We start from the raw sequence: 25,209 nt of genomic DNA on the forward strand, positions 1-25,209 counted from the left end.
TAATAGTAGGAATTCCATGGAGTGCATATAAGGTTGAATCTCACACGTCAAGGTCACCCCCCCCCCACCTCACCGAAAAATAAATTACATTTTACATATAGAAATTGAATCGTATTTAAAAAAATATATATTTTTAGCATTGTTACATTTTAGGATTGTCCCTATTAACACTCCCCCAGATTATACAGTATATATAGGTGAGTTCCTATTAGCTGTAGTACCATTATGTTGCCACTAGATGCCTGTATAGCCCTATGTAACAATCCCTAGACATTGCACATAATTTGTACATAAATCACAAATAAATTAATTGTATTAGATTTGGATTTGGATACTGTAACGATACAAAAACTCCATATACATTGGGAAGAAGGAGGTGGGAACCGGCGCACAATCAAAACATTTTAATAATTGAAAAATAAACACAAAATGGCGCACCAGCCCCTCACGGACGACTGGTGCGCATAAATAAAAAGCAAAACATAAAATATTGTCAAGGCCTTTTTCTCTCTCGTCCTTCACGGTCGTCGCTCCAGTTTTATATCCTTCCATCTCCTACGTGGGACTCGATACTGGCGGTGGGGCGCAGGTGCAGCTCATCTTCAATCACTACACCTGGCCTCACTCCTCGTTCCCACGCCTCTCGGCACCGCCCCACTCGCCACAGATACATGTTTAGATATTTGGCTACTTTTTGTATTTATCTGTTTTTTGTTCAATTGCTTTGTTGTTGTTGCTTAAAACATTGATTTAAAGTGTCAGTTATTGCATTATTTCAGTCAACCCGATAAAACCCTTTGTTACCCCAAATAGTAACAAAAAAATAATATAAAAGCCTGATCAATGGCATAAAAGTAATTAATGCAGCTACTTAACCCTTGCTACTCATTAACGTGTGAATTTCCCCTTTAAATAATGCTCTTTCCTCTATGTGTCATGATCTCAGTGGGGGCTGAGGCTTTTTCTGTCCTGGAGCACATGATTTGGGTTTTGCTGGTTCGCCAGGTGTTTCACTATTCCCGCTATGTTTTCTCCGCCCCTCTTGTTATCCCTGTTAACGTTTTCTCCCTCACCTGCACCCTGTCTTGCTCTGATTATCTTCCCTTTATCATGCCCTTGTGTTTGCTATCTTGTGTCGGTCCGTAAGCGTTATTAAAGTAAGCTTCTTGTTGCTAGCCATAGTTTGCTGACTCCGTTTTTGTATCTTTCCCTCTGTCTAGTCGATCTGCTGTTCTGCTTTTTTTTTCTTTTCTACCTTGTTTCTCGTTACTCAGTAGCCCACATCTACCAGGCGGCTGTCTCTACTTCCCTATGCATTGCCTTCGGACTCTGGCTACAGCTTTCCAGTGCTGATCTGCCACCTGTTCCCCGCTGCTGTGCGGCTGTCGCCGTAAGGATCATCAAGCTGGCTGTTCATGCAGAGTGCTGACTGTCTCGTGCTCCAGCGGATTAAGTCCTCTGAGTTTATCAATAAAACGTGTCATTCATTCAACCGCAGTTGGATCCTGTTCCTTTCCCTGACAGTATGGACTGACCAGAGATGGATCCAGCGGGCGAAGAGTTCGTTTAATCGGCTATTGCACATCAAGGTGCTCTCCGTGGCCACCAAGCCACCAAGCTTTCGTCCACCGCTCAGGAGGAGAGACACTCACTGCCTAAATGGCCGAATTAAGTGATTGCTTCCGTGAACTACAAAGTGTTCTGTCATGTTTCGGGAGGGGCTGAGCTTTGACATTCAGGACGAGATAGCGATGCACGAGCTGCCAAAGACCCTGGAGGGATTTATTGACCTGGCCATTCGTGTCGAGTGCCGTCTTCATTTACGTCAACGACGCTTGACTTCCTGTCCATCTTGGGGGCTAGAAGATACCCAGCCATTCAAGACTCAACAACCGCCTCAATCACCCCAGATGGATTCTGAACCCATGCAGTTGGGGCGACTGCATTTGACTGCCCAGGAGAGACAACATAGGCTGGTGAAGGGCCTCTGTCTGTATTGTGGAGGGTCAGGTCATTTTGTTCAGTCGTGCCCATTAAAAGCCAGAGCCCACTAGTCAACCGGGGAGTCCTGGTGGGTGTTTCTCCTCTTATCTCCCCTCAGTCACGTACCCAGCTCTCTGCCACCATCAAGTACCAGGGCTCAGATCACTTCTGCAAGGCACTTATTGATACTGACGCTGAAGCCAGTTTCCTGGACTACTGCACGGCTAAGAATTGGGGGACTCCAGCCATTTTTCTTCCTTCTCCTATCACGGTCTGGGGTCTTTCTGGTCAGCCGGTCTCCACCATCACCCACACCACTCCTCGTGTAAGTCTTGTTGTTTCAGGCAATCACCATGAGTCAGTTGTGCTGTACCTTCTGAAGTCCCCTCATGCCAGACTTGTTCTGGGGCATCCTTGGTTGGCTCATCACAGCCCTCATATGGATTGGTCCCGCAGTCAGATTGTTTCATGGAGTCAGTCATGTCATGCATGTTGCCTTTGTCCTGCCTCTTCTCCTGTGTCTGTGCCTCCTGTGTTGCAGGTGGAGCATGCTGACCTCACTGGGGTACCGGCGGAGTACTTCGATCTGCGGCTGGTTTTCAGCAAGTCCTGAGCCACCTCGCTGCCTCCTCACCGGCCTTTTGATTGTGCCATCGATCTCCTCCCAGGCACTTCTCCGCCTTTTTTCCCTGTCAGGTCCTGAACGAGAGGCCATGGATGCATACATTCAGGAATTCTTAAAGGCCGGACTCATCCACCACTCATCCTCCCCTGCTGGCGGTGGGTTCTTCTTTGTTAAGAGGAAGGATGGCTCTCTGTGTCCTTGCATTGATTATCGAGGGTTAAATGACATAACTATAAAGAACAGGTACCCCTTGCCATTAATGTCATCTGCCTTTGAACTTTTGCAGGGAGCCAAGGTCTTAACTAAATTGGACCTCACCTCATCCATATTCGTGAGGGCGATGAGTGGAAGACAGCCTTCAATTCCCCCACGGGACACTATGAATACCTGGTCCTTCCGTTTGGGCTTACTAATGCTCCGGCTGTCTTCCAGGGCATGGTCAATTGCGTGTTGGGAGACATGATTAATAGGTTTGTCTTTGTGTACCTTGATGATATACTCATATTTTCTCCATCCCCTCAGGTACACACTCAGCATGTGCGCCAGGTCCTCCAACGGCTTCTTGAGAACCAGCTTTATGTCAAAGCGGAGAAGTGTGAGTTCCATGCCAAGTCTGTTTCGTTCCTGGGATTTATAGTCTCAGCAGGGGAGATCAAGCCTGATCAGGCCAAGGTCAAGGCTGTCGCCAAGTGGCCAGTCGCCAACTCCAGGAGGGCTCTGCAGCGTTTCTTGGGCTTTGCCAACTTTTATCGGTGATTCATCAGGAATTTTGGCCAGGTAGCTGCACCCCTAATGGCGCTCACCTCCATTAAGGTACCATTCACCTGGAGTACTCAGGCTCAGGAGACCTTTGATAATTTAAAGTCCCGGTTTATCTCTGCTCCTGTTCTCTGTTCCAGATCCTGAACGGCAATTCATTGTTGAGGTGGACGCGTCGGAGGTTGGGGTAGGTGCGGTCTTGTCCCAGCGCTCCAGTAAGGATGGGAAGGTGCACCCTTTTGAATATTTTTCCCATCGCCTTAACCCGGCTGAACGAAACTACGACATAGGTAATCATGAGCTGCTGGCGTTGAGGTTGGCCTTGGGTGAGTGGCGCTACTGGTTGGAGGGGTCGGCGCTGCTCTTCTTGGTCTGGAGGGATCATAAGAACCTAGAATATATCCGTTCGGCCAAGAGGTTGAGTCCGTGCCAGGCCCGCTGGGCACTCTTCTTTGACCGTTTTAACTTCACCCTTTCGTACCAGCTGGGGGCTAAGAACGTCAAACCTGATACTCTATCCAGTCAGTTCGAGCGGCCAGGGGAGGAGGTGCCTACCGAGACTATACTCCCGGATGGAGTAGTGGTGGGGGATCTCTCCTGGTACGTCGAGCGGCGGCTGGAGGAGGCTGGACGAGGGGTGGAAGTACCAGTTGAGTGTCCGGCATTTCGACCTCTGTAAAGATGCATTAAACTCGACAAAGTGGTTTAATAAAGGATGTATTGATCTTGTGAATTAGTGAATTTTACTATACCAATATTTTTAAATTGGCTGTTAATGTTTAAATGAGAATATTACATGACACTCTGATCCTTTAACAAAGCATTGGTGCAAAATCGCACTCCTTATGGACAAATCTCGCAACATGATTTATCAACTGCCACAAATACTGCCTAAACAAAATACTGATTTTGTGCACTTTATTTAATGTACAAATATGTTAAATTGGCCTTTGAGCTTACTTTTTATGCTCAAAAAGGCTGTGCTTATTTAAATTATGAAATATTATTTCAATTTAAAATAGCTGTTTTCTATTTGAATATATTTTAAAATAGAATTTATTCCTGTGAACAAAACTGTATTTTCAGCATCATTCCTCCAGTCTTAAGTGTCACACGATCCTTCAGAAGTTATTATAATATGATGATTTACTCCTCAATAAACAATTCTTATTATTATTATGTTGAAAACAGTTCTGCTGCTTAATATTTGTGTGGAAACAAACAAAGTTTTATGAACAAAGTTTAAAAGTACAGCATTTTTTGAATAATGGAATAAAAGTATAACTATAAGTAAAATAATAATAATAATTGAAATGTAAATGATTTACAATTTAAATAATATTTGCTTGAAATATTATGTAATATCATTTGATTGGTCATAAAAATAGGCTTCATTTTCATTAAGAAAACACCATTCCTTATTCATTTCTTTTGATTTTGGTGTAACCAGAACGTGTTCTTGACAGATTTTCAATGAAAGAATCTACAGACCTTTTAATATTAAATAAGCTATTTCACTCTAAGCTTTCATTATATATTAAGAAAGAAAAAACGGGAGAAAGTAAAGAGAGACTTACAGGTGACATTTACTAAAGCCATTTATGCTCCACAGGTCCAAAGTAGCTGGTAATTTGATTACAGACAACACTCTCTAAGAGCTGAAAAAGAGTGTTGCTCCTCAGGTTAAAACAAGGAAATTTCAATCTTGTTTTGATATGGTGTTTTTTCCTCTCAGTATGGCATTTTGTCTGACAAGATGATGGTCTTAAATGCGCGGAAACTTCGACTTATTAAATGACATTTCAGTACACAGTAATTGCCTCCATGAAAAATGGAAAAACACGTAACATCTGAAAAGACTGAGTACACAAGCCAGCCTGCCTCATTCACTTACAATTCACTCTCAGAGAAAGCTACTTCATATTTACTTCTACAAGCGTGAGCAGCACTTACCAGTATGTGACCAGCAAAACAAATGGCGAGGATCAAGGCGAGCAGCAGGAAAGCCATCCCGTATGAAACTCCAAGGACGGTAGTTCTGTGAGAAACAAAACCATAAGATGCTGCAAAATGTATTTACAAATCATCCATGTATACCTCCGATCATCCAAAATGTATGCAATCTCTGACATGAAAAGAGCAGAAATAGATGTTATGCCATATATGGAGTCAATAACCATTGCCCAGCACGTTTGAATTCAGGTATTTGTTGGTGATTTTGGCAGTACCTGTGTTTGAGGGATGTTGTGTTTGGTTGGTATGTGGCTGATAAGGGTTTGAAAATATTTATTAGTGCACTGCTAGCCATTGCTTGGTGTTTTGGGTGATTACTACCTGCTCCAGCTCAAAATAGCCCACCATCAAAACCAGAATTAAGAAATTTTGGGGTGTTATTTATTTTTGTACTATTATATTATTTATTCATATTTTGAATTTACTTTCATGTTTATAATTAGTGTAAGTTTTATTAATTTTATGTATCTTTTTTTAAATAGCTTTGAAATTTAATTTATGTTAAATTACTAAAAACCAAAACCAAAAAAACCTAAATGTTAAAACCTAAATTATATACATATATTGTCATGATTCTGCCCTCGTGTTCTTGATTTTTCCTAGTCTTGAGGCAGGATCATGGCAAACCCGTGTTTTGTGTACAAGCACATGGCCTTGTCTTTTGGCCATGTGCTTGTGTTGTCTCATTCCCTTGCCCCGCCCCCCTTGTTATCCTTTTCTTGTCGTGATTGTCCTATCTGTGCCACCTGTCGTGTCTTGATTAGTTCCCCTATTTAGATCTCCCAGTGTGCTCTGTCTTTCGTCGGTTCATTGTTTCCTCAAACTGTTCATCATTTGTGATTGTTTCACGTCTGAGATTGTTCATCATTTGTGATTGTTCCACGTCTGAGATTGTTCCACATATGTGTTTCTTCCTGTCAGCCTCCTGAGATATATTGTCCTTGTAACCCCTCAAAGAAGTCGTTGTACTACCGTGAGTGTTTGTTTATAGTTAGTGTTCCCGTGCTTTGAGTCTTTGTTTATCTCGTTAACCCAGTCCTGTTCAGTTATTTTGTATTTTCCCTAGTCAGTGTTTTCCCCCTCGTGGGTTTTTGTTTTCCCTTTTTGTTAAATAAATCCTGTGTTTAGTTACTTCCTGTCTGCACCTGAGTTCCTCCTTGCCAAACCCTGACAGAATGAACCGACCACCAAGGAACTCAGCAGGCAGGAGGGCCTCTGAGCTTCAGCGTCAGGTGGAGTTCCGGAGGCAGTGCTGGACGTCATCCCCCACCGACAGGAAGGGGGTCACCCTCCCCTACTCGCCCGAGGGGGAGTGGATCCTCCGCAATTATGCCCGGCTGTGGGAGAGTTTCTCCCAGGAGGAGCCACAGAGGTCCCCCCCACCTACCCAGCTGCCAACGATCCCAGAGGGTCGTCTCCTGGCCGTCACAACACTGGGGGATCAGGCAAGTCCCTCCCGAAAATCCTGAGGCACCTCCCACTACCTTCAGTCTCCCCAACAAGCGAGGGAGGCGGTTTTAATGGGAGTCAGCTTCAGAGTCTTCGGCGTCCGAGTCTGCCCTGCCCGAGACCAAACTCCCCCAATCCGCCTCTGACCCAGCTGTGGTCTCTGCACCGCGCCCAAGGAGGAAGAAGAAGAAGGGGCCTGCCGGTCCTGTGACCCTGTCTCCTCCTGAGTCGGCGAGGTCTCCTGCAGCGGTGAGCGTGCCCGAGCCAGCAGCGGTGAGCGTGCCCGAACCAGCAGCGGTGAGCGCTGGCGTGCCCGAGCCGGCAAAGAAGAGAGCTGTATTCAAGTCTGCAGTCGTGAGAGCGGAGGAGAGAGCCGTGGCTGACTCTGCAGCAGAAACTCTAGTACAGTCTGTCTCATCTCGTAAGGAGATGCCAGTTATCATAGCTGCTAAAGCTTTGTCTGATTATTTGTCCCGTCTTGTTCAAATTTTAGAGGTCCCCGTCAGTCCTGTCTTGTCCCCTGACCCTGTCCCCAGAAATCCAGAATGTCCTGTGGTTCCCCCCGTGTCCAGTGGTTCCCCTCGCGTCCCGTTGATATAGTCGCCCCTCGTCCAGTCGATGTTGCCCCGTGTCCTGTGACCCTTCCTGCCAAGTCCTCTGCCAGTTGTCCCGAGACCCCTCACCACCCAGACCTGCCCGGACCCCTCGTCGTCAGCCTTCGTCCCGTCCTCCTAAGACTCCTGCTCCACCCAACCACCCTGGTCTGTCCCCCATGAACTTTGTGGTCCCGCCTCCTCCCCTTCCCTGTTTGTTTATTTTTTTATTTGCCACCCTAACCCTGCCATTGTGTATTCATGTTTGCCGTTGTTATTATTTGTCATGTCTTGTTGGTTTGTGTCGGTGTCCCAGTCTGTCATGTCCCGTGTTCGATGTTCCCTTGAGGAGCGTCTGGAAGCCGCTCCTTAAGGGAGGGGTTCTGTCATGATTCTGCCCTCGTGTCCTTGATTTTTCCTAGTCTTGAGGCAGGATCATGGCAGACCCGTGTTTTGTGTACAAGCACATGGCCTTGTCTTTTGGCCATGTGCTTGTGTTGTCTCATTCCCTTGCCCCGCCCCCCTTGTTATCCTAGTCTTGTCGTGATTGTCCTATCTGTGCCACCTGTCGTGTCTTGATTAGTTCCCCTATTTAGATCTCCCAGTGTGCTCTGTCTTTCGTCGGTTTAAGGAATTTAAATAAACCAAAGCAAGCATTACGTATTTTAACAGATTTTTTAATATATAGGAACACAAATATTTAGTTCCAGTCTTTGCGGTGCCATATCTCACTATAAATCTGTTATAAAATCAATGTGAGGAAGTGAGATCTCAGCTTGAGAGAAAGCGCTGTGCTCTTATGAATGCGTTCTCGGTCAACACGAGGAGTAAATCTGGCTGATGTCTTACATAGATTTTTCTGTCTGACTTCATACAAAAAGAGACATAATTTCCAAACCAGACTGGCCTCTGATTAAAAAAAAATCTATAACCGTCTGCTCAGGGCTGTCTTTTTCAGGCAGGCATTGATGTTCCCATCACCCAGTTCTTTATCATTGCACTCATTTTCTCTCAGTTGTGTAGATATATTGTAATATTATTATGCGTCACTTGGTCTAAGTGCTGTGGGATATGGCAGTGTAACTGCGTCATGAAAGACGATGAGATACTTTGAAGATGGTGTGGAGAGATGGTACTTACTTTGGCAAGACTAAGACCTGCACTATGAAGATGCAGAAGAAAATGAGACAAGCACACGTGATGTAGTACTTGAAGGCAGGCAGGTTTGTGGCTCTGTACTGTTAGAACAAAAAAATAAAAATATCTCAGCACTTTCTTTTTTCACGTCTTTGTTCTGAGGTGTTTTTCTCACAATGACACGCATTCAGTATTTGCCTTTCAGTGACACATCTCAAGGTGGAAGGTACCTCTTTCTCCAGTGCCTTATTATGAAAGAACAGAGATATCCTTTGAATGTCTTCTGACTTCAGCCACTGTCTGGTGGAAAGAAAGCATCGATTAAGTCATTTATGACTGTTAGATTCTCATTGTAACAATGAATCGCTATTATAATAGCTTGTTGGGTGACACTGAAGCAGGAAATGTTCTGAAATTGAAACAAAAGGACAAATATGTGTCATACTGTACACTGAGCTCCAAATCAACCACTAATGAAAATGCTTCTATTTGAGATTTTTCTGTTTTTTATAAATATAAATAATTGGATAAGTATTCATTTAAATTGTATTATTTAATATTATAAAAAGAATTGTATTTGTTTACTTAATTTAATTATTTACTAAATACATTTTAAAATAAAATTATGAAAAAATAATATATATATATATATATATATATATATATATATATATATATATATATATATATATATATAATAAATATATTATTTAATATTATAAAAATAACTGTGTTTACTTAATTTAATTATTTACTAAATACATTTTTAATGAAAATTATAAAAATAAAAAATAATATTTATATATATATATATATATAATATATATATATAATATATATATATATAATAAAATAAATATAAAATATATTAAATACAAATATTTAATAAATATGTGAATAAATATTTGTTTTACATTTTCTTTTTCTTTTTTTTCTGATTTAAATACGATTTTGAAACACAGATTTTCATAGTGGTGTCAGATTTTAGTAATTTTTTGCGTTGTTTCAAGGGGAATTGATGAGTTATGGATACAGAGCGTTAGGATGCTCACTTCTGTGAGTTGATGCCATCAATAGTGCGAATGATTCTTTCGTTCAACTCCTCTTCAAATCTCTTTTTCTGTGATTTTGTTCTGAAAGGGAAGAAAAAGAGGGAGAGAGACTAACCAGCCATGGAAATGTAAACGAGGTCAGTGTGACATTCTGAAAAGTTATTCACTTGAATTTAGATTTGTGCTTTTTTTTGATATATAAAGCAATAAACAGTAAAAAAAAAAAAAAAAAAAAAAACAGACCTTTCAGTCCTTTGCTGAATGTTGTACTGCCCTAATGGCACATCCTGCAAGAATAAAATGGACCCAATGTTATTAATAGAGCACTATAAAGAGCTTCAAGCAAACCTAGTCATGTGACTGTAATCACCATATAACACTTGAATCAGAATGAGTGTATTTTCTGCGTGTGTGCTCAGGTGGACTCACGTGAGTGTTGATCTTGCCGTTCTCATTGGTCATGCTGTCTCGATGGTGGAGGTTAGCAAACGGTTTGGCCGCTCCCCAGGACTCGAGGTACTGCGTCATTCGCACAGACGCCCTCATCTTGACCCCATCCAGAGTGGTGCGAAGGCGAGCAGGTAACGGGGGACTCCGTTTCTCTGCCTACGCATGAAGTACAACCATAGCTTAAAGTACAAGTCTAAATATATGTGTAACAGGCTCGAGCTGTTAGAGTACAGAAATCCCCAAAAAATCAGACAAGAATATTTACTGAAGTGGTGCGTCACAGGTGTGTTTTATAATTCATTTTTTAATTTAAATTATTAAATTAACAGTACAATTAGAGTGCATTCCTAACATGTGTTCCCTGGGAATAAGACCCACAACATTGTGCTGATAATGCAATGCTCAGTGCTAACCATACCAAGAATCTGCTAAAAATAGTATAAAAAAGCTAAAAAAAAAAAAAAAACTGATTTAATGTATTAACAAGTTCATTCAGGAGAATCTAATTTGATTGTAAGTGGATGTTTAAAAGATTGATTTCTTTAGGACCCAAATTACGGTTCCAAAATGTGGTCCAAATTCCGTTAGCACATAGGAACATGGGATTATTAATGAAATTCTGAAGAATAAAAAAATCAATCAATCAATAAATAAATAAAATACAAAAAGTTACAGGGGTAAAAAATTTGATTACAAATATTAGACATATTACAAAATATGCATACTTAACTAATTCCTGACATTGCTTTGGAATGATATGTATTGTGAAAATCTCTACAAATAAATTTGAATAGAGCTGAAAATATTTCTGTTTCAGGTTAACATTTAACAGTATAAAAAAAAAAAAAACTGATTAGTAAGTAGATATTTTAATACTTGTCTCCAGCTTTGTACGGAGACAATATAAAAGCCAATTATTTAGATAAAAAAACACACAACTAATATCACATTTAAATTAAATCATACACTAAAATATATAAAAAGGGGAGCATAAAAATTCATATTCATTCACGTAGAAAACTGCTTTACACATGAATTAATATGTATTTTAGGAAAGGGGTCTCTTGCAAGAGGTTTGTGCTATTTGAAGGTGTTTGACCCCAAAGTTAGAAACCCCTGCTATAGTATAAAAGATAACAGAGGCTCCCTCGAATCTGTGTGGTCTACTTTACAGCAACTTGACTCGATGGCAGTCGTTTATTAGAATAAAACAAAAAATGCAATTTGGCATGAACTGAACAACAGGGTGATAAAAGAAAAGAGAACAACTAAACAATCAAGCAAGAGCCCTCCAAACTGAAAAGCAGTCCTCATAACGGCAGTGTGGAGGGAGTGGGTGTGCAGTGGGCTGTTGGGAGGGCAGAAGGGCTCGAACAGAACAGAAATAAATGCATGAGTCTCTTAGGAGGAAAATTTGTTGCTTTTGTTACCTCGGGCAAAGCAAATGCATTGTTGAGAATTAAATAAGGCAACGGATAAATAATAAAAATAAATAACTAGAAGAATAGGCATTGTTATTTGAATATATGGTGCCAGGCATTATGTGTCTGGGGGCTGAAAAGCCCACACACATCTGAATGAACGGATTTTCAGGAATCTTCTGGGTCTTGATGCCCGTTTCCTCAAACTTGTGTTGTCTAATATGACACAGAAAGTCACGTTTGTGTAACCCGACAGTCGAAATATGGTAATTATGCTAATTATTGCTCGAGGGGAATTGAATGCAATGCTAATTTGAAAGGTTCAGTTGCATTACTATACAAATTATGATATGATTCATTAACATGCATCGTACAGCAGGTGTTTGTTAGGCTATAATTAATAATTTTAACTAATTTTCTGGTTGATAAACAGACATTTTTGTTATTTATAATTATGTTGTTTATTTAAAAATGGTTTTATTGTTGCCACAATAGTTATGATCATAGCTGATGTTTGTTAGAAACCCCTAACATGTTCAGAGCCAGTAAGAAACACACAGCAACAGTGTTTTCTTCAGAGAATGTAAATGTATTTATAAATGTGCGTCAGTTTTTACCTTGGGGTTGATGACTAGGTACGTGACGATGCCGTGCTCTTTCAGGTAAGAATCTCTGCTTTGTCCGTTGCCTGGCTCGACTTGATACGCTCCTTTCAAATGTTCCAGTGTCACAGAAGAGATGTGAACCCGTCTGGAGAAGAGCAGACAACTATTACAGGCAGGCGAATGAAAGAACACTTCACAAAAACAGGTGCATTATGTGAGAGTACCACAAATGTTCCAATGCCCACAGAGACAATCGAGATATGGAAAATGAATGTAGTGCTTTGTGTTTCTGCTATTTTTGTGAGTTATTCAACGAACACTTATTAGAAGCACAAAAGCACGTTCATTTTTTTTTTACGTCAAGACCCCTCCACGAGCACAATAGCACTTGTGGCATATATGTGAAAATGGAGGAAAAACAAGAGTCGTATGCTGATCTCACCCTGGTACACCCCCCGCCTCCATGTGATTGGCCAGGGTGACGTCATGTGACCAAACATCATACTGCCATTTCTGGAGGCCGATCACACCGCAGAGAACATTCCCAGAGTGCACTCCAACACGCATGTTAATGTCAACCACGGTAGCATCTCTCACTTTCCTGAAATGACAAGTCAAGTTTTTATTCTATACATTTTAATATAACAAAACAAAACAAAACAAAAATCACAGCGTTTGCCGTAATAGTGTAACTGAATATGTATTTCATATACAGTGTGGCTCCAAAGTTTGGGCACCCCTTGCAGAATCTGTGAAAATATGAGTAATTTTCAAAAAATAAGAGAGATCATACTAAATGCATGTTATTTTTTATTTAGTACTGTCTTGAGTAAGATACTATACATTAAATATATTAACATTTAGTCCACAAGACAAAAAAATTGCTGAAATGATTAAAATAACCCTCTCAAAAGTTTAGGAACCCTTGGTTCTTAGTACTGTGTTCTGTTACCTGATGATCCTCGACTGTCTTTCTGTTTTGTGATGGTTGTGCATGAGTCCCTCGTTTGCTCTGAACAGTTAAACTGAGCAGCGTACTTCAGAAAAATCTTTAAGGTCCTGCAGATTCTTCAGTTTTCCAGCATCTTTGCATCTTTAAACCCTTTCCAGCAGGGACTTTATGATTTTGAAATGCATCTTTTCATACTGAGGACATTTGAGGGACTCAAACACAACTATTTAAAAAGATTCAAACATTCACTGATGCTCCAGAAGGAAACAAGATGCATCAAGAGCTGGGGGGTGAAAACTTTTGGAATTTGAAGATCAAGGTAAATTGTACTTAATTTGTGTCCCGGGAAACATACAAGTATCTTCTGTTGCTTACGAAGGGCAGAACTAAATGGAAAAAAATTATATTTCAACAAAATGAGACAAATTTGGCCATCTTCATCGTGTTCAAAAGTTTTCATCCCCCAGCTCTTAATGCATCTTGTTTCCTTCTCGAGGATCATCAAGTAACAGCACACAGTACTAAGAACCAAGGGTTCCCAAACTTTTGAGTAGGGTTATTTTAATAATTTCAGCATTTTTTTTTGTCTTGTGGACTAAATGTTTATATCTTTTATGTACAATATCTTACTCAGGACAGTACTAAATAAAAAATAACATGCATTTAGTATGAAAATTACTCATATTTTCACAGATTCTGCAAGGGGTGCCCAAACTTTCGAGCCCCACTGCATGCATTTCTGTAAATTGGATTAATTAATCAGCATATTATAAATTGTATTATTTAGTCAGCATGTAATTAATTCAAAATACATTTGAAAGGATTATCAGAATTAAATATATTCTTAAAAGTATCTAAAAAAATATGTAAAACCTATTTTTTATTACAACGTTTTTAAAGAAATGTATGTTTTTAAATTAATTGTAAATTAATTGAGAGCATAAAGCTTTAGATCGAAAGGTTTTTGTAAATCATGAGAAATTTGGATACTCTTGACAGATTTTAGACACATGTTTTATGTAAATAAGGCAAGTTTTCTTCCAGTTTCATGAAATATATTCCTTTTACAGCATGTACACACTTCCGCTCTCTCTCTATCCTTTGAAATGCGTGAAACAGCACCATATTTCACTGACACAACTCAGCTTAACACCAGAAATATTTATAGCAGAGTAAATATGAGAAGGTGCCAGGACTGCAGCGGTACGTGTCGGTTTATGAGGGAGCGTGTCTGGTGCCTGTGTATACATTCATTCAGCACACAGGACGTATCATCTTGTGTTTTAGATAAGCCAGTTTGAATGTTACCATGTCCCTGCTGCACAAAACAGTTTGGTTTAGTTTGTTTAATGCGGGGTGGGTTAAGCTGGTGTGGTGCTGGTCTAGTTAGTGCACCAGTATAAAATTGCTTAACCTGCTGTAAGGATGAAAGAACCTCAGATACTTTGATCTTCTGAGAAACAGACAAGTTCACTCAGTTCACTCAGAATGGTCAATAGTATAATTTTTACATGAGTGCAAGTAATATTTACAGTCATGTTTGGTAGGGGAGAGCAGGGCGAAAGAACCATTTTTCAGAAAAACTTCATTTTAAAAGATAATGTTGTATACAGAGATATATTTCTGCTGTGGCCAGTAACTCATAAGTGTGGTCTAACAATACCAGGTGGTATTTTGTAGAAATGTAGAAAGACTTCAGTATAATTTCACTTTGAACAAGTTGCACATTGTTACTTTCGACCCCATCGGTTGGGACGAAAGTAACACACAGATGGGTCAAAAGTAACGCAACAATATAAACTAGATTTTTTTCTGCTAGTCTTATTTTTCTTATTTATACTTGATTGTGACCTTGTTAATAAATAACTGCAAACATATTTTGTCCTTTATCTTTTCAAAAAAAATATTAAATTACATTTTCATATTTTAATTTTAAATTTAAGTTTGGCGCTTTGGCGCTAGGACGGTAACACAAAACAAAACGTTGCGCTTTTCTAAGCGTGTAACATTAGAAAAGCGCAATGTTTTGTTTTGTGTTACCGTCCTAGGTCGATTTACACTACGCGAGTAACTGTATTTAAATAGGGAAAACGTGGAGGTGTTTGGTAGCTTCTCTGCTTGGCCCATATTGAATGAATGGGCTAAGCTAAGTGCTTTCAAAGTGTCACCGCGCGCCAAAGCGATCGAGTGCATGCACTGAGACAAGAGAGGTATGTATCAACTCGTCTTAGGTAAGGGAAAAACTTTTAAAAAAGTTTAATATGAAAACACGGTGGAGTATCCCTTTAATAAATTATTACATTTGATTCTATTCTGTTTTACTCCATAATTATTGACTCAAGTACATTACGCAGTATCCTTGTTGCCGCATTTCCTCCATCAGGTCAGTAACAGACTAAAATTGTGTAGGGCATAGGGAACACTAACTGTATCTTTAGGGATTCGGCTAACACTTGGTAATTGTTCAAGTGTACTTAGATTGTAAGGGCTTATAGGGAATTTCCGTTTAGGTCAACTGGATGTTGTTCGACCAACCTAAATAGGGTGAAACTAACCTCTGTTTATTGGTATATTAACTACCTGTAAGTGTACATGTGAAACCATGGCACAACCATACCAAAACTACTATCAGGGAAAGTAATGTTGGTCGGCTTATACCTATAGCAGTAGTTGTGATCTCTGACAAAAAATAATGTTGCTTTATTTAAGTATGTACAAATTTATGGGGACTAATTAAAAGTACTTTTAGAATGATAATCTTTAGAAATGGTCAAGCAACCAATTCGTGTGACAATCTAAATTTTCAGAGCATATTAAAATGGAGTCAGATTAGATAATAAAGTTGAGTCAGACAAGAATGAAACTTAAATTGAATAACTTTGCGTGCTGAAAAGACCGAACAAGCAAAAAACCTTCAGTCAGCCCTGGATACAGCACTTGGACCGAGTGCGTGGACCTTACACCTGCTTAAAAATAAATAAATATAATTAAATAAAAAAGTGGAGGTGTGTTTCCGACAGATAATTTCAGTTTATCTGTCACACACCATTCTTATTTCTATGAGCCCCTCAACCTGAGCTATGTTGCGTTGGAAAATACACTGAAGGGTTCTCAATAACCCCCTAAAATGAATTTGTGTGTGTGAAAGAAAAAAACTGCTGTAGCGTAACAGAAAGCAAATGTGTGGCAGAAGAGCGGAAGAATGAAGAATGGATGAGGAATCGTGAAAGGGACTGGAAAAAGGGGCTGCTCTTTGAGCTGGAGAAAGGAGAATGTGTGGGTTTCAACAATATCACACATCTGAGCCTCTTGAGTACGAGGGGTTATTTCAGCCTCGGAGAGTAGTGCTTGAAATACAGACACCATGGGACAAAACGACACAGAAATGGTCCCTTGTAGATGATGAAAGGCCGTAATGTGACAAACAGCTCATATGTAGTGGTTTTAAGGCTTTTAAGCAGATACAACTCTATGTGACTTTTTGTTCTAATGAAGAAATGGAAAATGGTTCATGTGCAATCAGCTGGTCATCATCTCAAAATAAATCCTGATAAGCAGTGGCTTATGGGATGCCCAGTAGGTGTCCCACAGGCTGGCAACCTAATGGCATTGTATGCCAATTATATTTAGAATAAATTAGCCTATTAAGGTTAAATATTACATGGTGTTTGCACAGACATTTACATTAGCACAGCTATTTAGGAAAGCAGTTTAGTGGTTCTTATGCAAACATATTTAAGTGCAGATTGCGGTGATGGACCAATTATAATCTAATTTGAGAAAGACAGCGTGTTCTTTTACTTGATGGCTTCACACATGTCCAGTCCCATTTTCACACAGTTCTTGGCATGATCGGTCAGAGGGTCCGGCAGCCCTGACACACAGTAATAGCAGTCGCCCAGGATCTTGATCCGCATGCAGTCATTATCCTGCATCAAACAAACCATCAGGACAGCAGGTGTAGTAGACATATTGTGTGCAGGAAAAATATGAATATCATATCATCATATCAGTGTAAAAGCATTTTATTATTAGGAGAGACTAGGCCTAGCTGTCACTTTAAAGTTTGACTATTAAGTACTGGTTTCTTATATGCCCGATAGGTCATGTGATACCTTGGCTATCTGGTCAAATTTGCCGAAGAGCTCATTGAGCATGTAGACAAGTTCTCCAGGTGAACAGTCACTGGCTAGACGTGTGAATCCAACAATGTCTGCATACAAGATGCTGTGGAAAATATTCAAATGTTTAAGAAAAGCTGAAACTGGTAAAGAGCATGAAATTATGCTTTTGTACCACATTTAATACACACCTGCAAATAACTGTTTTCTACAAAAGCATTTTTCTTGTTTTCCAGTATCGAAAAATCCTCAGAAATACAGCAGTGTAGACCAACATCATCTGTGATACTGCTCTTATACAACAGTTTATTACTTCTAAATATAATATTGGCAGGTATTTTGTCTATTTTATCTCACTCAAAGGAAACTATTCTAAACGAGGCCACGACAGAATCAACTGTTTCGTCAAAAACTCAATCATAAAGACAGTCACATGTTTTGTTCCTAAATGAATCTATATTTATATTTTTCAGTGAATTGTTGAGTGATTGATTCAATGACTCACTCATAAAGATAATTATTTGCTTTGTTCCTGAATGATCCGTGTTTTTCAATGAAATGTTGAGTGAATGATTCAATGACTCACTCATATAGAGAGCAACATGTTTTGTTCCTGAATGAATCTGTTTTTCAATGAAATGTTGAGTGATTGATTCAATGACTCACTCATATAGAAAGCAACATGTTTTGTTCCTGAATTAATCTGTTTTTCAATGAAATGTTGAGTGAATGATTCAGTGACTCACTCATAAAGATAAATATTTGCTTGGTTCCTGAATGATCCTTGTTTTTCAATGAAATGTTCAGTGAATGATTCAATGACTCACTCGTATAGAGAGCATCATGTTTTGTTCCTGAATTAATCTGTTTTTCAATTAAATGTTGAGTGAATGATTCAATGTCTCACTCATATAGAGAGCAACATGTTTTGTTCCTGAATGAATCTGTTTTTCAATGAAATGTTGAGTGAATGATTCAATGACTCGCTCATATAGAGAGCAAAATATTTTGTTCCTGAATTAATCTGTTTTTCAATTAAATGTTGAGTGAATGATTCAATGACTCACTAATATAGAGAGTAACATGTTTTGTTCCTGAATGAATCTGTTTTTCAATGAAATGTTGAGTGAATGATTCAATGACTCACTCATATAGAGAGTAGTGATCGACCGATGTATCTGTTTACCGATATTTTTCCCGATATTTAAGCATTTTTCCATAATCAGGTATCGGTTTTGTAATATCGGATTCGCCGATTTACGGCGCCATCTTGTGGCCGTTTTAAGATTTCCGCCATTGCAGCCCGGGCGTCTGAGGAGATCAGTCAACAACTCAGTGCATAGGTAAATATATGTTCTACTTGGTTTGCTTTAATTAATCAACTTTATTTAACATAACAGACATGCACAAATGAGATCTGAGACATATATTCCTGATATAGTTAATTTATGCAGCTTGTTTCTAAACAATTGAGACGAACTCATTGAGTCACGTAGTGTAATTCATCATGTCCTGCCCCAATAAAGACGTATCTTTACTTGAATTAAATAAAACAGATATGAATGAGTGCATGTTGAAAATAAAAGCGTTGAATTTAATTCTCTATCTGTTGTATTTGCTCACCATTAGTCTAGAAGAGAAAGTTTGTTCATATTGCTTAGCAACTGACGGATGATCTGGAGGCTTAAGCACGGCCACTGAATGAAACTTTTGACAAGATTGTCTTGTTTAAACACCCTAGATTATATTATCATTTACTACATAACAATTATTTCGCTAATACACATATAAATATAGCCTACCGCTTTGTGGAAATTAATTATTTATTATCTCCATACGCGATCGCGGTTGATTAAGTTATAGTCAAACAGCACTTTGTCAGTTGGCATTTCATGATTTAACGTTAGATTAAATTTAGATCATAAAATGCCAACTGACAAGTGCTGTTTAACTTTATATAGTCTCGGGGAAAAAAGTTTGTTCATATTGCTCAGCACCTGACTGGGTTGATGATCAGGAAGCCTCAAGCAATGCCACTGAATGAAACTTTTGACAAGATTATCTTGTTTAAACACCCTAGATTATATTATCATTTACAACATAACAATTATTTCGCTAATACACATATAGGCTACATATACCGCTTTGTGGAAATTAATTATTTATTATCTCCATGCGCGATCGCGGTTGATTAAATTATAGTCAAACAGCACTTTGTCAGTTGGCATTTCATGATCTAACGTTAGATTGAATCTAGATCATAAAATGCCAACTGATAAGTGCTGTTTAACTTTATATAGTCTCGGGAAAAAAAGTTCATATTGCTCAGCACCTGACTGGGTTGATGATCAGGAAGCCTCAAGCACGGCCACTGCATAAAATTTTTGAAGGAAGCAGGCTTACTGGGCAGAATGCTGAAAGACTCTGTTTTCTACACTAAAACCTAGTTCTGCTTAACTGGGAGTATTAATTACACTACTAAATAGCCCTCCCGCCCCCACCAATATGTTAGAATCATTTTTGTGCTTTATTTTTTTACCCGTTTTTATTTTTTTACCTCATCAAAGCTTTTATTTTAAAACAAAGACACTTAGTAACAGTGCGCTTAAATTTTTTGGACTCAGACCCCTTTATTTATTTGTGTATAAATATAATGCTTTGTTTTTTTGTATGCAAGGAGGGAGTGATTGTTATAAATAAAATGGTTTGTTCAGCTCATTTGTTTTGTAATAATTGTCAGAAACAGAAGTATAACAGTAAATAAATATCGGTTCTGCATATCGGTTATCGGGTACATAAACATACAAATAATCGGTATCGGTATCGGTTATAAAAAATCAATATCGGTCGATCACTAATAGAGAGCAACATGTTTTGTTCCTGAATGAATCTGTTTTTCAATTAATTGTTGAGTGAATGATTCAATGACTCACTCATATAGAGAGCAACATGTTTTGTTCCTGAATTAATCTGTTTTTCAATTAAATGTTGAGTGATTGATTCAATGACTCACTCATATAGAGAGCAACATGTTTTGTTCCTGAATTAATCTGTTTTTCAATGAAATGTTGAGTGAATGATTCAGTGACTCACTCATAAAGATAAATATTTGCTTGGTTCCTGAATGATCCTTGTTTTTCAATGAAATGTTCAGTGAATGATTCAATGACTCACTCGTATAGAGAGCATCATGTTTTGTTCCTGAATTAATCTGTTTTTCAATTAAATGTTGAGTGAATGATTCAATGACTCACTCATATAGAGAGCAACATGTTTTGTTCCTGAATGAATCTGTTTTTCAATGAAATGTTGAGTGAATGATTCAATGACTCGCTCATATAGAGAGCGAAATATTTTGTTCCTGAATGAATCTGTTTTTCAATTAAATGTTGAGTGAATGATTCAATGACTCACTAATATAGAGAGTAACATGTTTTGTTCCTGAATGAATCTGTTTTTCAATGGAATGTTGAGTGAATGATTCAATGACTCACTCATATAGAGAGCAACATGTTTTGTTCCTGAATGAATCTGTTTTTCAATTAATTGTTGAGTGAATGATTCAATGACTCACTCATATAGAGAGCAACATGTTTTGTTCCTGAATTGATCTGTTTTTCAATTAAATGTTGAGTGAATGATTCAATGACTCACTAATATAGAGAGCAACATGTTTTGTTCCTGAATGAATCTGTTTTTCAATGAAATGTTGAGTGAATGATTCAATGACTCACTCATATAGAGAGCAACATGTTTTGTTCCTGAATTAATCTGTTTTTCAATTAATTGTTGAGTGAATGATTCAATGACTCACTCATATAGAGAGCAACATGTTTTGTACCTGATTTGATCTGTTTTTCAATGAAATGTTGAGTGAATGATTCAATGACTCACTCATATAGAGAGCAACATGTTTTGTTCCTGAATGAATCTGTTTTTCAATAAATTGTTGAATGACTCACTGACATGTTCCTTGATAAACAGTGTTTTTTAATGAATCATTTCAAATGATTCAATGACAAAATGATTCACTTGTTGTAAAAGTTACTAAAACATCCTCACCACTAACACAGACTGACTGTCTGTTTGAACATAGAAAAACAGACACAAACTGTAAAAAATGCTGTTGGACTGTATATCGGTGCTCTCTGAATGCTGCACAGCCGATTGTATCTGAGGACTAGAACTGCTGTATTAAAAATATTTTCTATGGTAATTGACATTATGCCACAAATGCTGTCCAACTTAACTTTTACTGAACCTGAAACACAGCTCTAATACTGCCAATATCCTTCAGTAACATTAATGCCTGCCCTGGAAGATCCTCTGTGAAATCCATTGTGACTTACCGATACAGAATATTATGTAGATGCCAAGAAAATATGATTCGCTTTTTCCTTCTGTCAGTTACACAGAGAATGAGCACAGCAACAGTCAACCTCACAAATCAAAAGGATAATAAAGGGAAATAAAACAGCTTTGAAGCAGAGAGCAAAAACAGCAGAGGACTACTGCCCTGAAGATTATGTTTGTTTTACTTTTTAATTAATTAAAAAAACAGTGTCTAGGCACATTTAAACGAGAGCTACTTATCTCTAGGCTGATGAATAGCTTGTATTTTGTGTGCAGACTGAAGGAGGGCAGAATGATTTGACCGGATCTATTGAGGGTATGACAGCTCGGCAGAGAGCAGGTGCAGAGTATAAGATATGTATATATTTTAAAGGCTGCCTAAAATAAATCAGCATGGAATACACTAATATGTGTGTTACAAGTCCTACCTTACATTGGTGTGTCTCTGTACGTAGAGGTTGTGAAAGTTGTTGGTGTTTTCGGCCTGCCCAAAGTTAGGCCCCTTCAGTCTCTGAATGATCTCTGCCTTCATCACCCTCGCAATGTGGGCGGGCAGCAGAGACAGCAAAAGACGCTCCTATTGGTTGAAAAGAGAGGCTAATCAGCACATTAGAATGATTTCTGAAGGATCATGTGACACTGAAGACTGGAGGAATGATGCTAAAAATTCAGCTTTGCATCACGGGAGTAAATTACATTTGAAAGTATATTCAAATATTTTGAACTGTAAAAATAATGCACAATGTTTTTAGTGTATTTGTATTCAAATAAATGCAGTGAGTATAAGAGACTTCTTTTGAAAATAGTACACACACACACATTCATACACAAAACAGGCAAGTAAATCAGAAAAGTCAAGTCCAAATGAAGGCAAAAACGGGTGAACAGAAAACGTTTTAACACAGGCAGAGATAAGCAGGAGTAAATGATCAGAATTGTAATCAAGAACGATGAACAAGACTTTGCAAATGCTCTATGGCAAGCTAGGACTTTAAATGCAAAAGCTGCTGATAGTGGAGCAGGTGAGGGCAGCACTGGTGTTAATATTCATGAGATATTAACTTTTTATATTATAATTTTCCATGAGTCTCTTGTTGGTCCTGTACAGTTAATCTGCCTGCTGTTCTTCAGAAAAATCCTTCAGCTCCCACAAATTCTTTGGTTTTCCAGCATCTTTTGTGTATTTGAACCCATTTCAACAATGACTGTATGATTCTGAGATCCATCTTTCCACACTGAGGAAAACTGAGGGACTCATACACAACTATAACAAGTTCAAACATTTACCGAAGGAAAAACGATGCATTAAGAGCCAGGAGTTGAAAACTTGAACCTTGAACCTGAATTTGAAGATCATGGTTAATTGAACTTATTTTCTCTTCTGGGAAACATGTAAGTAACTTCGGGAGCTTCTGAATGGCAGTACTAAACAAAAAAAAGATAAATAAAAAATATATTTTGGCAAAGTAAGAAAAATGTACGCATCTTAAATATTTTCAAAAGTTTACACCCCTGACTCTTAATGCACTGTTTTTCCTTTTTATAATAGCTGTGTTTGAGTCCCTTTGTTTTCCTCAGTGTGGAAAGATGGATCTCAAAATCATTGTCATTGTTGGAAAGGGTTCAAATACACACAAAAAAAATGTTGGAAAACCAAAGAATTGTGGGTCCTGAAGGATTTTTTTTCTGAAGAACACCTTGCAGATTAACTGTTCAGGACCATCAAGAGACGCATAAATAACTATCAACAAATGAATTAAAAAAACAGCTGTGGAGCTTCTGGGTGTTACTCTGGTAGAGGATACTCAAACCCTTACAGCTGTTTACTCTACACTGGCCTCCATTTCCGTAATCCTTTGCATGGACTCATCAATACTCATTGTCTGCACCTGTCCATTAATCCTGTCGGTACACCCTATATACACTATATACACTGTGTGGCATCCCCTCTTCTTTTTATAACAGTCTGCAAACATCTGGGGACTGAGGAGACAAGCTGCTCAAGTTTAGGAAAAGGAATGTTGTCCCATCTTGTCTAATACAGGCTTCTAGTTGCTCAACTGTCTTAGGTCTTTGTCACATCTTCCTCTTTATGATGCGCCAAATGTTTTCTATGGGTGAAAGATCTGGACTGCAGTCTGGCCTTTTCAGTACCCGGATCCTTCTTCTTCAGCAATGATGTTGTATTTGATGCAGTATGTGGTCTGGCATTGGCATGTTGGAAAATGCAAGGTATTCCCTGGAAGAGACGATGTATGGATGGGAACATATGTTGTTCTAGAACTTGTATATACCTTTCAGCATTGATGGTGCCTTTCCAGATGTGTAAACTGTCCATGACACACGCACTCATGCAACCCCATTCCATCAGAGATGTATGCTTCTGAACGGAGTGTTGATAACAATTTGGGTTGTCCTTTTCCTTTTTAGTCCGGATGACAGGGCATCCCAATTTTCCTAAAAGAACTTAAAATTTTGATTCGTCTGACCACAGATCAGTTTTCCATTTTGCAGAGTCTATTTTAAATGAGTCTTGGCCCAGAGAAAATGGCTGCGCTTCTGGATCATGTTTAGATATGGCTTCTTTTTTGACCTATAGAGTTTTAGCTGGCAACAGAGAATGGTACGATGAATTGTGTTCACCGAAAGTGTTTTCTGGATGTATTCCTGAGCCCATGTTGTGATTTCCATTACAGTAGCATTCCTGTATGTGATGCAGTGCCGTCTAAGGGCCTGAAGATCACGGGCATCCAGTATGGTTTTCCGGTCTTGACCCTTACACACAGAGATTGTTCCAGATTCACTGAATGTTTGGATGATATTATGCAATGTAGATGATGATAACTTTAAACTCTTAGCAATCTCTGAGAAACTCCTTTCTGATATCCACTATTTTTCACCGGAGCATTAGGGGAATTGGTGATCCTCTGCCCATCTTGACTTCTGAGAGACACTGCCACTCTGAGAGGCTCTTTTTATACCCAATCACGTTGCCAATTGACCTAATAAGTTGCAAATTGGTCCCCCAGCTGTTCCTTATATGTAAATTTAACTTCTCTGGCCTCTTATTGCTACCTGTCCCAACTTTTTTGGAATGTGTAGCTCTCATGAAACCCAAAATGAGCCAATATTTGGCATGACATTTCAAAATGTCTCACTTTCGACATTTGATATGTTATCTATATTCTGTTGTGAATAAAATATAAGTTTATGAGATTTGTAGATTATTCCATTCCTTTTTTTACTCACAATTTGTACCCTGTCGCCTGTGTTTTCTCCCTTGTTGTTAAGTCAGACAGATTGATTGCTGTCTGATTACGATTCTGGACTTTCCTAATAAACACTGTATTTGGATCTTCACTTAGTCTCAGAGTAGTTGCGTAACAGCAGACAACAACACAGGATTAAGCCAAGTGTACGCACATTGATTGGGGTATTATTATTTTTTTAATTCAGATATTATTTTCTTTTGTGGACTTTATGTAAACATATTTATGTGAAATATCTTATTCAGGACAGTACTAAATAAAAGACATGCATTTTGTATGATCCCTCTTATTTTTGTAAAATAATTAACATTTACTTTGACTACAACAGTGATATATATATATATATATATATATATATATATATATATATATATATATATATATATATATATTTCACAATTGTAGTTTAATGTATAACATTGTGAAT

At 38.5% G+C, this 25,209-nt stretch overlaps 1 protein-coding gene across 2 annotated transcripts in view; it reads right to left on the minus strand.

Annotated features, from left to right (window-relative positions):
* The window catches only part of LOC113090787 (adenylate cyclase type 2-like), a 76,869-nt gene that overhangs the window by 10,705 nt on the left and 40,955 nt on the right, over positions 1 to 25,209 (minus strand). For both annotated transcript variants that reach the window (XR_003287256.1, XM_026256381.1), the window contains exons 5-15: positions 21,942 to 22,090; positions 17,155 to 17,266; positions 16,841 to 16,968; positions 12,530 to 12,688; positions 12,100 to 12,232; positions 10,041 to 10,217; positions 9,855 to 9,898; positions 9,612 to 9,692; positions 8,790 to 8,859; positions 8,563 to 8,660; positions 5,321 to 5,405 (exon numbers count right to left, since the gene is read on the minus strand). Coding sequence is in view for 1 of the 2 variants with exons in the window: in XM_026256381.1 (XP_026112166.1) it covers positions 5,321 to 5,405; positions 8,563 to 8,660; positions 8,790 to 8,859; positions 9,612 to 9,692; positions 9,855 to 9,898; positions 10,041 to 10,217; positions 12,100 to 12,232; positions 12,530 to 12,688; positions 16,841 to 16,968; positions 17,155 to 17,266; positions 21,942 to 22,090 (1,236 nt within the window). In the remaining variant the exon portion in view is untranslated. The remainder of the gene's footprint in view (positions 1 to 5,320; positions 5,406 to 8,562; positions 8,661 to 8,789; positions 8,860 to 9,611; positions 9,693 to 9,854; positions 9,899 to 10,040; positions 10,218 to 12,099; positions 12,233 to 12,529; positions 12,689 to 16,840; positions 16,969 to 17,154; positions 17,267 to 21,941; positions 22,091 to 25,209) is intronic.

The sequence above is a fragment of the Carassius auratus genome, unplaced genomic scaffold (genome assembly GCF_003368295.1).
Source record: "Carassius auratus strain Wakin unplaced genomic scaffold, ASM336829v1 scaf_tig00214021, whole genome shotgun sequence".
In the NCBI taxonomy this organism is placed as follows: domain Eukaryota; kingdom Metazoa; phylum Chordata; class Actinopteri; order Cypriniformes; family Cyprinidae; genus Carassius; species Carassius auratus.